Here is a 15,000-nt window from a genome sequence, read left to right as displayed (position 1 = left end):
AGAGAGAGAGAGAGAGAGAGAGAGAGAGAGAGAGAGAGAGAGAGAGAGAGAGAGAGAGAGAGAGAGGCGGGGGGAGGGAGGGAGGGAGAAATAATTTTTTTTTAAATATTTATATTTCAACTGCCAAAGTCTTTGCTTCAAGGAGGACCTTTTTTTGTCTCTCTGAATGGACAATCAAACCACTTTGCAAAGACCTGCAGCTCTTCTGCTAGCTGAGCCTGTGGATTCATAAATAAACAAAGCTTTTTCCTCTGATCGTCATTTCACAGAAGAGACATAAGAACGGACGGATTAGACATTTTCCTGAACTGTGGAATGAGAACCTGGCCAATTTTGATGGCACTTGATCATGCTCATAAGAAGACCAGGTTAGGCTAAGACTAGGAGGCGATGTCTTGCAGGGCTCTCAATATTGTTTGAAGTCTTTTGCCGGCGCCAACTTTTATATATATATATATATATATATATATATATTATATATATATATATATATATATATATATATATATATATATTATATATATATATATATATATATATATATTTATAAATAGCGCCATCGTCGATTTCCAGTACCATTGAATTGTGCCGTTTTAACGCTGACCATGTACACGCTCTTCCTTAATCGTTTCCATTTGCCACTTATAATGCACGAAGGCTTCTAAAAAAATTTCGACAAAAGTGGTTTTATTAGGATGTGGGTAGGGGTTCGTTCTGATCTTTAAAAAAAAAATTATTCGAAAAATGATAATGATTATGTGAAACCATGCCGATAGCGCTAATAATTAAGATGATGATGATGATCATCATCATCATTATAAATAGTCTCCGTCATCATCATTACCACCACCACCACCACCACTACGTCACAATTACCTCATCGTCATCATGTTAAAAAAAAATGCTTCATACGTTGATCTTTCTATTTATTGTATTTGTGGAATAAGAAGCACATTTAATACAGACTGATTATCAACAAAGGTCCTTTTGAAAACGAATTTAAAGCTAGTTAAATACACAACTGACTTAATTTACCTATTTAAAACAACGCACCACATGTTATTTAAAAGCGCCGAGAGTCGCCTATCTCCAAGTTCTCTATTAGAGATGAAAGCAGGAGACAAGGCAAACCACTTGAAGTTGATTGAACGAAGACAAGTACCTCTTACTGCTACCAAGTAAAGGGAGCCTCTTTATTTTAGGCAAAATTGACATAGACGTCCAAAGGCTCTTGAAGTCAACTAAAAAAAAAATAATAAAGAAAGCGTAAACTTCGTACGTCTATTTCATGATTTGATTTTTGTTTGCACTTAAATTAACTGTGTTTATCTTTGCTCCTTAACACGAGTGTATGCCCGATGAATTTGTGTGTATGTCATTTGCGTGTGGTTTTTAAATGTGGTTTTAAAACCTAAATCTAGGCATTTCAATGTCTTATAAATAAATCCTCCACGTAATTGAACTGGAGAATTTCAGCATTACATGATATCGGTTAACGAACAACGCAATTTGTAAATATCTCTCAAGTGGAGATTTATAGAACTTTGTCCTAAACGGTATTTCATTGCATCGCATTGATTCTTAACATAAGCCATTGTTTTTCGTGGAGTTATTTCACATTCCTGAGCAAAACTCAACACAACAACAAAACACATAAAGCAACCTTCCCAAAGCTGCTTGACATTAAATTCCATGAAGGTGGTGATGATGATGATGATGATGGTGATAGTGATGGTGATGATGATGAGGAGGAAGAGGAGGAGGAGGAGGCGGAGGATGATGATGATGGATAGATAGATAGTTCAGGTTCAAAAGAGTAATTTGAGCATTCCCCATACGATTTCAACTGGCTAGCCATGAAATATGTCGATAACCGGATGCAAGAATGTCCATAAAGGTATTCCGGTCCACTGACCACGACAGGACAATGAGGGGAAAAGATGCCGATACTGTGTGACGGTGTGTCCCAATGTTCGCGTGTCGTGGTTTTGTTTGACCCTTGGTCAGTATAACAGAATGTAGAGGACACCCCGGGTAGCTAATAAGATAGGTTGGATGACCGCTTAGGAATGAACATTGACAACCCGTACTTTTTCTGTCGTGAAGGCTTATGGCGAAATGTGTCATCTTTATCTATTTTATATACTTTTCATGATGTTTGTGATTGTTATCGTATTCGTTTCTTACCCATAGGGGGTCCCTGGTAGGTAGAGCTCTTGATTTACAAGTAGAGGGACCCGTTCCTGACCCGGATTGTGCCGTTTATTTGTTTCGTAACGTTTTTATTTATGTTTGATAAATTTTAATTTTTCTTTTTTTTTTTTTTTGTATGTTTTTTTCCTGGCGGTTTGTTTATTTGGGTGGGTGGAAATGTTCTATTTTTTTATTTAAAAATTTTTTTTTGTTCTAGTTTGTTTTTGTTTTGTTTTGTTTTTTTGTTTTATTATTATTTTTTTTTTGCTTTGTTTTGTTTTGTTTTTGTTTTTAGGGTGTTTTTTTTTTTTTTTTCTTTCTGTTTCTTATTCAGCTGTCCATCCAGCTTTAATGGCATAGCTGAGTCTGCTGTATGTGACGAGACAATTTTGTAATAGACAAAGACAGTGTGACAAGAAAATTGTTATATTCCTTTAACTTAAGGGGAACCAGGATTTATATCATATATATATATATATATATATATATATATATATATATATATATATATATATATATATATATATATTATATATATATATATATCTTTCGTTTGTCTGTGAGTCTACTCGCATCCATCAGTAATATCAAAGAGTATATAATATTTGGTAATATAGACGTGCGTGGTCCACCAGGCTTCTAGATCATGTACATCCAGGATACAGACCTTTTTTACACAGAGATTATTACCCCAAGTCATCGTCTCCTTATTTACAATAAGTGAGACAAAATATACGAAACGAAATTTTCATAATCCCTGAAACAGAAGGAAAAAAATGGTGTATGTATATGTGTGTTTGTTGTTGTTTTTTAGGTTTTATATCGTTGTCTTTTTACGCCTGGATTTTAGTACACATGTAGCTCAATGCTCATTTCAAACGTGTTTCTTTCTCCATTTCATTTTTTTTCATGTCATTCTTCCTCTCACCAATCCCTCAAAAAGAGGGGAAAAAATAAAACAGAAAGAAAAAACAGAGAGAAAGAAAATTGCATATGATCATTATGCAAAAGACGATGCAGGGCCTGCTTGGAATATCCACTGCGTAATTTGTTCTGCCTCTTTTTACAATTCTTTAGCCCGGGATGTTGTGTTTTTATTACTACCTTTTTTTTTCTTTTTTTTTTTTTTCTTACACCATTCTCTCATATTACTTTGTGGTTTCTGACATTGAGCTGTCTACGTGAGTATAGAGTTATTTCTGCAACAAGTGGCTCCATTTAATTCACCGGGCATTGAAAATATTTCGACCGTAACGACTCTTTTTTTTCCCCCTATCTTTTCTTTTCTCCTTTACAAAAAAAAAAAAAGAAAATAGGAATAAAAGAAAATAAAGGAGAGAAAAAAATAACATGCATTACACTTCTTCAAAATGTCAAAATGCCTTTTGAATTTTTGTCCATAAAACTTTTTCTTCACATTTCGATTTGAAATGACTTATTTACGTCTTTCAATAGTCTCAACCTACCCAAGTCTTCCTAGAAGTCAATTTATTAAACTAGGGGCCATGTTGATATGTTGATATAATATTAGGGAGGAACAGTTTTCAAGCCAATATGGGGGGATAGGAAGTTTTGTCAAGGCACAGCACTTCAGTTGAATGATAAAGGTCGTAATTTTGGCTGTCATTTTATAAGATATCGCTAGTCATAATGAAAATATAAATTGAAGCATGGAAGGAGATTGAAATGAGTAACTCTGTGCTTTCCTCGTTCCTCCGGGCAAGCTGACAAAGGTTGAGTCAGTTGGAAGCAATTAATGTTTTGGAAGTAATTTAAACACATCGTGTAGTATGAATACGGGGAGGCTTTTGTATGCTCTGCATGCCGGGTTGACAGTGGGGTGTGAGTGAAATAGTATTCTTCCATCGTGTTTTAATAAGAATGTGAGAGAGAAAAAAAAATCTTTTTATTATTACTATTTTCTTTTGTATACAAGTGACTCAAAACTTGTTGAAAAATGGTCAGATGAAAAGGGGTGGGGGTTGGGGTGGGGGAGGGGGGGGGGGGGGGGGGGGGATATGATGATTTATGTCCGTTATTGTATTCCTTGTCAAACTTGGAACCCCTTTTTACGCTACAGTCTCGTCTTCTTTCGTATTGACTTCAATGGTGAAACTTACCGTCATTTAAAGGTTTTACTCGAAACGCTCGCCTTTACCGCTGTTTTGGGTTGTCGCCGTTCCACTCAAGGTTGTTACCGTCATGTCAGTGCCAGATAACCTGGGCTCTTGGTTGAGCGTCATCATTTATTTGTTGTCAGACTCACAGTTGTGTTGGCTTCTATTTCACTTAGTTATTATTATTATTATTATTATTATTATTATTATTATTATTATTATTATTATTATTATTATTATTATTATTATTATTATTATTATTATTATTATTATTATTTTGTTTTGTTTTTGTTGGTTTGTTTTGTTTTGTTTTATTTCAAGACGACACCATGACATCAAAGCTTTCGACCATCGATCGAGAGAGAGAGAGAGAGAGAGAGAGAGAGAGAGAGAGAGAGAGAGAGAGAGAGAGAGAGAGAGAGAGAGAGAGAGAGAGAGAGAGAGGAGTCTTTCCATTTTGAGATTTACTGACATTTTAGAACTCACTTGGTAGATCAGACGGATAAAATATTATTCAATGCAAGATACATATATGGCAGATGGATATATAAATACAGATTAGATTTATAGAGACTGTGTGTATGTGTGTGTGTGTGTGTGTGTGTGTGTGTGTGTGTGTGTATGTGTGTGTTCAAAGAGTATGGAAGAAGCGAGGAAAGGGAGGAGGGGGTCAGACTGAAGTTGATGGGGTAGGTATCTCGTATAACACCCGAGACCACAATAGATAGTACCATACCACATTCCACACCAGTTGCCCTTTCACCTTGTTTCATGTCTCAACCATGATTTTCAATTCCCACCGATGTATTTGTATGTACCGATTTGATTTCCTGTCAGCTGAAATTACTTTGGTTGAAAGTCATGTATAAAGTACCTATTATTTTATTTTTTGTTTCGATATTTTTAGTACCTTTATTGTGGGTGAAGTTGATTATATCAAAGGCAGAAATGTCAACTGTCTGGCTGAATAATAGTCAGGGCGTTGTGCTGTAAGTTGCTTTTACATGGCTTTTGTGATATAGATTATTAGTAGAAAAATAAACAAACAAAGCTTGGAGCAGACACTGGTTCAATATAAAAATCTTTAAATGTTAGTGGTGATTAAGTGGCAGACAAAACATAACATGACAGTTTTAAAATTCCCCCTAAAATCAGCTACTTTGATTATTTGTTTAAAATCACGTAATGTTTAGAGCACCACCAGACTTATGCGAAATCGTCTAATGTTGTTTGAAGCATGTTACGGCCCCATTTGACCCATATAACATTTCTTTTAGAGTATCATCCATGGGGTTGGAGTCAGGGGTTGGGGAATGGCCAAGTCAGTTATGCATCCCACTTGAACCCGCAGATTCCGGGTTCGAGCCCCGCTGTCGGATCTAGGCTTTGGCTTGAGCAAGAAATTTAGCCCTTACGCCTCACTGTCGGCGCTGTACTGCGGCTGACGCTTAGGCTATCTCGTCCTCTTTTTTTTTCTTCATGTGATATATATTCAATGGGGTTGAATAAAAGGATTTTTTAACAATTGTGTTTACCAAATATGCTCTCTACAGCCATGGTCCACTTTGTAGCATTCGGGCTCGGTGTTTGCAAGATGTATGTATAGCTGAGATCGCGTGTCAGAGGTTCAGCCCAAAGACGTGAAGCGCCTCCAAATCCATAGGCCCAAGCACGAGGTTTACAATACATTATTTTCCGTCTCTTTCCACAACTAGCTAGGTACACGGGGTTATAAATCACTGTTGTTTCACACTGGATCCGGTGTCAAAGCGATACGATAAGAAACTGACACACACAATCAATCCCTGTTACAACTGGGTCGCACATCCGGTCTTCCCGCTCAACGCAACCCGCCATTCACAATGTTATAACTCTATTTATTAAGAATCTGAAGAAGTCCCGTGGCTCAAAGCAGTTTGCTTTTCTTCTTATACATAACTACCCCCCTCCCCCCTCTGTCCCCTTTCCCTCCTGTCTCCAATTTCCGAAGCGCTGTCTATCCTTTATCCAGCTGGGGTCGAGAGGTGACATTCATAGATTCATGTTGATGTCAGTTATCAGTTTATGAATGATAGGATTAATAATAGCAATACCATCAATGCTCGGGTGTCGCCTTTGGGTATAAACGCTTAGCTTTGTGGATGGATTTCGTAGTATCGTTTTAATGAATGTGTACCTCGTAATATGATTATAAAACCCTTACACTATGATACGGGTTGTTAGTGAGAGAGTTCGTAATGTTTCCGAGTAGTACTCACTTTTAAAATTAATTTGTTAAGCAACAACACAATGGGGTGTATAAGTTGATAATAATAAGAAATGTGAGTAGAATTTTAAAAAGTGCCAGAAGACAAGAGAGAATAAAAAATTTGCGGCGCAAGTTTTTATTGTCTATGGTCTTCTGTCACTTTTCTACGTACTTCATTCGTCGTTATTAACAACATAAGTAAGTGCCTGCCCTGTCCCCTTTTCTGATGTATTATTTAACGACAGATTTTTAAAATCTTCATTTTATTTAAACCTACCTATGATCAGACGGATCCACTACAATGCATATGACAGCCTACATGTCGCTTTTATTCGGAAATGTAAAAATTCTGTTCAAGACCAAATTTATATATTTTGTCTTTTGATTCGCCTCAATCCTTAAATTGTGACGCAGTTGCCTGGCATATTCAGAGCAGTTATAATGACATAAAGACATAAAACTCCCTTTATTCATCCCCAAATGGAAATTTGTCTTGGGGGTGTCTTCCAATGGAAGTCTTGAAGAACCCAGGCGTCAGCCGCATCGCATGGGCGCAAAGTGAAGGAGGGCGAAATGGCTTGCTCAAGACCACAGTGCGGGGCGGGGAGTCGGAACTCTATTTAGGTACACACGAAGCAAGACCATACCTCTGTGCTGGAGTTTGGAGATAGGGGCGGAGATCGTCATAACGTAGTGTAACCATAAGAGGTTGCTGCTACATTAATCTCTGAATTAATTGGTTTTGGCTTGTATCTCTGTAAAGTGTCATAGTAAAACTATGCATGTCTGCTCGATTTAAAAAAACGTGTTTAACGTTCTCGACTTGCACCACTCCGCTTTCACCGCATCCTTTTTGTTGTCATTTAATTAACCAAATGAGATGGTGTCGCTGAATTATAATTGAGACTATTAATCTCAGGCCTACTTTATTGATGTGATTGGTCAAACATTAATATCTATAGATAATGTTTGGGACCTAAAGTAAACCAATATGGTTTTTAAAACAAAGTTTTAAAAGGAAAATTGGTGAAAATGTTATGTTTTGTCCAAATTTATCACCACTGTCATACATTACCGAACAGTTTAAAGGGATAATTGATAATTGGTGAAATCCTTTCATTTCTATGTTGATACAGATAAAAAAAATTGTTCATGATTTTGTAAATTTATGACTCTATGGTTGGAATGTCATTTGGTTAAGTAATATTTTTTTGTAATTGAGGGCGGGGGGGGGGGGGGGGGGGGGGGGGGGGTCACATTGTGTCGGTGTAGCGAGGTTCTACTGTAGATTTGTTATGCTAGCTATTTAATGAAGAGATGGAGGAGGAGGAAGAAGGAGGAGAGAGGAGGATGAAGAAGAAGAGGGAGAAGGAGAATCGAAGACGAGGGGCAAGGGAAATTAAAAGGAGGGAATGACGAGAAAGAGGAAACGTCATAAGGAGATTGAGATTATCAACTTTCCCACTTCGTCTAGACAGAATTGAACACCAGTCATCCTGTTTCACATGACAGGAGTCGAATATTATGTTTTTCCCTGATGCACTTTTGCCCAAAATAAAGCACAGGACACAGTGATCCAAATAAATTTCGCAATTTGTCATCATTTTAGATGTTTGAAAAAATAATGATGACAAGGTGAATAAAATAGAATATTAACATAACACACTAGAGATGATTAAAAAATAAAACTAGGTTTTGGGTGGACCAAAACTGAATCCTGGAAAGAAATAAATTAACCTGAGTGCAGTTCCTGACCTCCCATCGTGGGCACTAACTGTGTCTTCTATCCCTTTATACTCTGTCTTAGAATGAAATTACTTGGTTTTGTCCTGGCCCTGGCTGGGAGGGAAACAGTCAACCGTTATTGTTTTGGGAGATGGTATTTTTCTTTGTAAATCAACTCTCTGTTATGTATTATTATATTTGTTGTTCTGAATTTATCATGTAAGCATTTGAGTGTATTCCTCAGAGTGGGATCCTGTGCCCGTGTCTGGATGAGACTTTTAGGTGATCTCAAACTAAGTACATTCCCTATTTGTACCATTGTCTTACTTTATTTTTTTGGTACTTTAATCTTAATTCTAGAACTTCTCACTATCCCATTTCTTCATTTTTAGTGGTGCTGATATGACCTAAATGTGTTGCAAGCGCCTTAAAAACAAACAATTCTGATAACCGTTCCTGTCTCTTTATCGTCCTATTGATCGAACAATGTTAAAGTGCAATGGTGAAAAATCTCTTCAAAAACGTTGGAAAAGTCTCTTTTCACATTTTCTCACCATACACGGGTCTACAGTGAGTACCTGACCGATTACAGCGTTGTCTGTCCAGAAGGAAAAAAAAATGTAACTGAGCCTTATGTTTCGTTCTGTTCTGCGTGTCAATCGTTGCTATTGACTTGAGGTCTTTATAAAATCCCAGAACATATTTAATATATCTTTACCCTGTATACACGTTCACCTTTAACCATGCACAAAGAGAGTTTATTTGTTATTTTTCCACCTGTCCATATTTGTGCGTTTCACTCATTTGCTCTGGTAGGCCTACTTTGATTTTTAATCGCTAATTTAAAAATAATTAGAATCTTTCTTTTTTTCTTCTTTCTTTCCAATCCACAGCCCCATATTTCACGAAGCCTCCTATCACAGACTATGTAGCAATTACAGGAGATAACGTCAAACTTCGATGCAAGGCGTATGGCACCCCCCGGCCGTTCTTGGAGTGGTGGCGGAATAACACCAGGATACACGCACATCGCAATCACAGGTAATTAATTTGTTTTCCATTTATTAACTGGCGACTTGTTTATTAGCTAAGGACAGAGCTGCCTACGTGAGATTTCAAAATTTCGCGTCTCCAAGTGAAAAATATAAAAATTAACTTCAAATAGCTGTAGAAATAAACAATTTGCTCCCAGCATGACAAAACGGTTCAAAGTCCTGAGTATAGGTTCTACGGAATTAAACTTTCCTTCTCAACTAGATTTATTGAGTCAATGAAGGGAATGCAGTCCTGTAGTTAATTTTTAGAACTTGTGCTGAGGTCATGTCGCATTGATGGCAGGCGCTTAAAGACTCGATTCTAGTTGTTGTGTTTACTGACCGTTTATTGATACAGAATTTTTGTAGATTGCTGCAGTAAACAGAATTGGTTGCTGGAACCAGCAGTAGAATCAAAATACTGGACGTAGAAAATAAGGAATAAGAACACAAATGAACTGGGTTGGGTTTTTTTTTTTTTTTTTTTTTTTTTTTTTTTTTTTTTTTTAAAGAACCAAATACATCTTTTATTGATTTCAGATTTAAGGCTTAATCCTTCCTTTAAAAAAACCCAAAAAAAAAAAAAAAAACTTTCCTCCTCCTCCTCCTCCTCCTCCTTCCCTCTCCCCTCTCTCTCTCTCTCTCTCTCTCTCTCTCTCTCTCTCTCTCTCTCTCTCTCTCTCTCTCTTTCTTTCTTTCTTTCTCTGTCTCCTCCTCCTCCCCCCTGCCCCCCCCCCCCCCTTTCTTTTCCTTCCGGCAGTTCCTTGGTTAACATTCATCACTATTAGTGACTCATCTTTTATATGGGATAATCTGCTTCGTAAGGATATAATTAGCACTGGATTATGATGACTCATATAATTGGGTCCTTTAGTCGGTGATCAAAGGATCAAAGGAGGGGGGGGGGGGGGGGGGAGGAGGAAAGGGGAGCGGAGCGCAAGGTAATCGGTGTTTTGAATGATGCCAGCTCTATCTATCTGTCTCTTGTTCTCTCTCTCTCTCTCTCTCTCTCTCTCTCTCTCTCTCTCTCTCTCTCTCTCTCTCTCTCTCTCTCTTTTTTTTTTTTTTTTTTTTTTTTTCTTTCTTCTTTCTTTTCTCTCTCCTTCTCTCATCTCTCTCTCTCTCTCTCTCTCTCTCTCTCTTTCTCTCTTCTCTCTCTCTCTCTCTCTCTCTTTTTTTTCTTTTTCCTTTCTTTCTTTCTTTCTCTCTTTTCTCTCTTCCTCTCTTCTCTCTCTCTCTCTCTCTTCTTTCTCTCTCTCTCTCTCTTATCTCTCTCTCTTCCTCCTCTCTCTCTCTCTCTCTCTTTCTTTCTTTCTTTCTTTCTTTCTTTATCTCTATCTCTCTGTCTCCCTCCCCCTCCCCCTCTCCCCTCATATTTTCTATCCCAATCTCTCGATCCTTTCCTCACCTTCGTTATCATACACATGCAACCAAATTGTCCTCCTCTACCATCAGATTAAATGGCGGGTACGAAGTCGCGTTGTCACGTAATATTTTATCATTGTTTTAAAACAGTTATTCTACTCAAGAAAAATTCATCATCATCATCATCATCATCATCATCATCATCATCATCATCATCATCGTCGTCGTCGTCGTCATCGTTATCATCATATTATTTTTGTGACAACATTCATACAACATAATAATAATAATAATAATAATAATAATAATAATAATAATAATAATAATAATAATAATAATAATAATAATAATAATAATAATAATAATAATAATAATAATAATAATAACAACAATGATGCTAATGATGGTGATGATGAGGAGGAGGAGAAGAAGAAGAAGAATAAGGAGAATGATAGTAATGATGGTGATGAGGATTATTAAAAAGAAAATAAAAGAAAGAAAACGTTTTCCCGCCATTGAAATATGATGTAACTTCCGTAACCAGGTCGTTGGCATTTCCTGTAATATTGCATCTGATTTCTGCCAGCGTACGCTGTCGTTTGGTTTCCGGAGATCTGTCAGAAACGAGATTTTATCATTCGGCCTTACCAAGGGATAATACGGTACTTTCTTTCGTGTGAAAATTGATACGATCAATGATAACATTTCTTGCACATGTCATTTGTGATATTTAATGATGGAGACTTCGACACATTCCTGTTAACACGTATTGTTTGCCTGATGTTTGCAATTTACTTCTTTTTGTTTTTTATTAGGATGTATACTTTATTTTTAATACAGAACACTGGAGGTATAAACAATGTGCATGTGGCAACCATCGGATTACACATATTGTTCAAAATGCACTAGAAAGCCTTGATTTTACACGCTCTTGGTTGATTTTTCTTTTCTTTTTCTTTTTTTAGTGTGAGATTTGCTATAAATACCTGTGAACTTCTCTGTATCGACGGGTTGGGGATGAGGAGAGGAGAAGGGGAAGGGGGGGGGGGGGGGGGGCTTTTGCTTTGAAATGTAAGATAATAATGCTTTAATTGGACATAAAATGGAAAGACTGTTTTACTTTTTTTCACAACCGAGTTGGCCACAAAGCAGCTCGATTTTTTATGTAATGTAAATGATAGTTTTATTCATTTACAAGCGGAGACCCCTCAAAATTTGAAGTTAGACTGAGACAAGTTTTGGAGTTATCATCGGTCAAAATCGGCCCAGTAATAAAGTTGGTAGGAACATGAAAAACACATGTCGTTTTTTATTTATTAGATTTATTTGTTTATTTATTCATTAATTTATTTTTTTAAATACATTTGCTTTTATATTTATTTATTTATTTAATTATTTATTTATTTATTTATTTATTTATTTTATTTTATTTTATTTATTTTTCATTTGTTCATTTATTTCTGATCCACTAGGATACACGTCAAGAAGTTTTTCCTGGTTATCAACAAAGCAATACCGGAAGATTCTGGGGAGTACCAGTGTCGGGTCTCCAATCAGCAGGGCATGAAATCGATCAACTTTAATCTCCTTGTTGGCAGTAAGTCGTCGTCATTATGATCAGTATCATTATCATTATCATCATCATCATCACCTCTGTCATCGCTATTGTTGTTTTCATCGTCATCATTAAAGATAGGTACGGTTGCATCATCATCATCACTTCATTAACGTATGAAAACCTCTCCATATTTGCAATTTATTGTAAGTTGTAAGACACACCATTTCATATTTGTAATTTGATTACCTTTATGTTCCTCTAGACCTATCGGAGATCGACAAACATTTGGGTATGTCAAACTATGAGGATGAGCTAATTCCACCCAAAGGTAAGTCAGATATCAATTCTGTCATTAAACAAAATCGTAGACATATATTTGTAATAAGACATTTTTATTCATGTTCTCACCTCAGTGGAGCAGGTTATTTTAAACCATTTAACTACCGTACTCTGGAAAAACACGTACGTATTTAAAATTTGGGCCAGGAATTTCGTCCTTTTAATATCGATCGCCCCCTCATCTACGCGGAGTCCTCGGTTTGAGAGTTATTGCCAAGATAAGTGATGATGGTCATTTAAATCGATTGATATTGAAGGATGAATTCAGCCAAATGTTTCCCAAACGATGGCAGTTAACTGGTCAAAGCAATTGATTTGATTAGTATATTTAATATTTTCACGGCAATCAGTTAGACTCATTCTCATCTTATTACTCGTTAAGAGGAACTCTTGATAATGTCTTGCTTGTGAGGCTGCCATAATTTGTTTATCGCGGTAATTCTATCTATAGGGCCGCCATTCTATTGAATGAATGCGTTCGCCACCTGCATCAGCCCAGATCCTTTGTTATGAACGATTATTTCTAAAAGGGCCGACACACCCAACACCGGTATTTTAACATTGTTTCTATTATTTTTTTTCTTTCAATAAGTTACACGATTTGTGAGTTTTAGTCACTTTCATAAAATCATCAAGCCCCCGACATGCTCTTGGCAAGTCAAATGTCCTCATCATTGTGCTAACTGGTGTTGGAAACAAATAAAGCAAACAATCAGTGACACACGCATTCCCCTAAAATGTTCCGGTTTCGATTCCATCTCATCGGAATTTATCTGGATTTTTGTTTGTTTGTTTATTTGAAATTTGTTTTGTTTTTTTTTAATCCACAATTTACGGTTTTTAGTATAAGTCAAAACATCTCACAAAACCTACTTTGAATAAATTAAAGAAAAAAAGGAAGAGGGGGGGGGGGGGGGTGGAACAAAATAATTATATACCATTCAATATTTACCTTTAAACATTATAAATAATCGGGAAAGAAAAGAGAAAAAAAAAACCCAAAAGAGTCTGTCTGGAAAATAAAAATTGTCATTTACAAATTAGACTGGTCATTTTTGCCTTCCTCTTCCTGAAAAGATAATTTAAAAAACTGAAACGAAGTGTAACGAGGAGAAAAAAAAAGAAAAAGAAAATCATAAAAGCAAACCTTTGTTTTCAGAGCCATCGCCATGTCTATACTTATAAAGACCGGCAACGTGTTGACGTGAACCGGAAAAGCCCCTGAGAAAACCACTCCTCACCGTATGGGAGTCATAACGAATCCCAAATTATAAACGATTTAAGAGACTCCTCTGTAGCCTGTTTTTTCTGGTCGGCTTTGAGCAATATATTTATATTAAATATGTTAAATATAGCAATGTCAAGCAGTTGGATTTTGTATGTTTGTTTTTGGGTTGTTTTTTTTTTTTTAATTTATCAAGCCAGTCAGTCTTCTGGCTTTTTCTCCCCCTTCCAATATTTGACATTGCTACAGGTTATCCTTTCTCAACGGTGCTTATTTCCCGTCTTACCACTAGCCCCTTCAATCGTTGGTGAAAATTAAGTCCTCGTGTCTACTCTTTTCAATTTTTTAACATCTAGGATTTGAACTGTTTCACAAGCTAAAACGCCACCCCCTTATACGCGCGCACAAATCAAGCTGGTTCAGACTATTTGGATGCAGGGCTATTTGAAGTACAACATTCCTTGTATTCACTATTGCACTTCGCCTCATTCTTAATATTACCCATACAAAAAAAAAAAGATTTTGAACTTTATTCTGTCTGTATTATGGATTCTAAGGATTATCATAAAATTACACATCGCGCAGCATCACCGAATTTTCACGATTAGTAATAATATGAATTCCTTGAAGCCAAACTATATACAGTATGTAGGCTAATGCTAAATCCGAAAATCTTTTGCGATGCCGAGCGGGAAAAAATCACTAGCGATGCCGAGCGCGGAAACTCGGGAGAGTCAGTGCAGCACCTACGTTTGACTACCTAGCGTATTAGTTCTTATTATTGCCATAGGTTCCTCCACTTGACAGCGCCTGTTGAAGTTAACGTATTAACTCGACGTAAACGAAGATGGCTCCTGGGAGATGAAGCACCGAGGAGGAATTAGATTTAATGAGTTTGTTTTGAAAGTTACTGCGGCCTCGTTACTGCTCTTGATTGCGCTGGGGGAATTGCCTTCCTGTAAACCGTTTACCTTTCCCTCTTTGTATCCATCGGATCATTAGTTTTTTATGTATGAAATTTATTAGATGAATGCCTCCCTTGAGCGGTTGTGGATTTCCTCTTCCTTCTTTCACACAAACTAGCGCGCGTACAGTTGTCGGTGTGTGCGCGCGCACTCCCACTCCCACGCGCACTCACGGTACATTCAAAGGTTCTCATTTATTGAAGAAAACAATAATATCTTGGGTTCGAGCCT

General features: G+C 36.8%; 1 protein-coding gene across 1 annotated transcript in view; it reads left to right on the top strand.

The window, feature by feature from the left end:
• The window catches only part of LOC144964787 (fibroblast growth factor receptor 2-like), an 82,397-nt gene that overhangs the window by 42,883 nt on the left and 24,514 nt on the right, over positions 1-15,000 (top strand). The window contains exons 3-5 of the mRNA XM_078899400.1: positions 9,177-9,324; positions 12,155-12,279; positions 12,503-12,568. Of these exons, the coding sequence (XP_078755526.1) occupies positions 9,177-9,324; positions 12,155-12,279; positions 12,503-12,568 (339 nt within the window). The remainder of the gene's footprint in view (positions 1-9,176; positions 9,325-12,154; positions 12,280-12,502; positions 12,569-15,000) is intronic.

Source organism: Berghia stephanieae, chromosome 2 (genome assembly GCF_034508935.2).
Source record: "Berghia stephanieae isolate SIO BIC M18660-M18661 chromosome 2, UCSD_Bste_1.3, whole genome shotgun sequence".
Classification (NCBI taxonomy): domain Eukaryota; kingdom Metazoa; phylum Mollusca; class Gastropoda; order Nudibranchia; family Aeolidiidae; genus Berghia; species Berghia stephanieae.
This window is presented reverse-complemented; position numbering and strand designations above follow the sequence as displayed.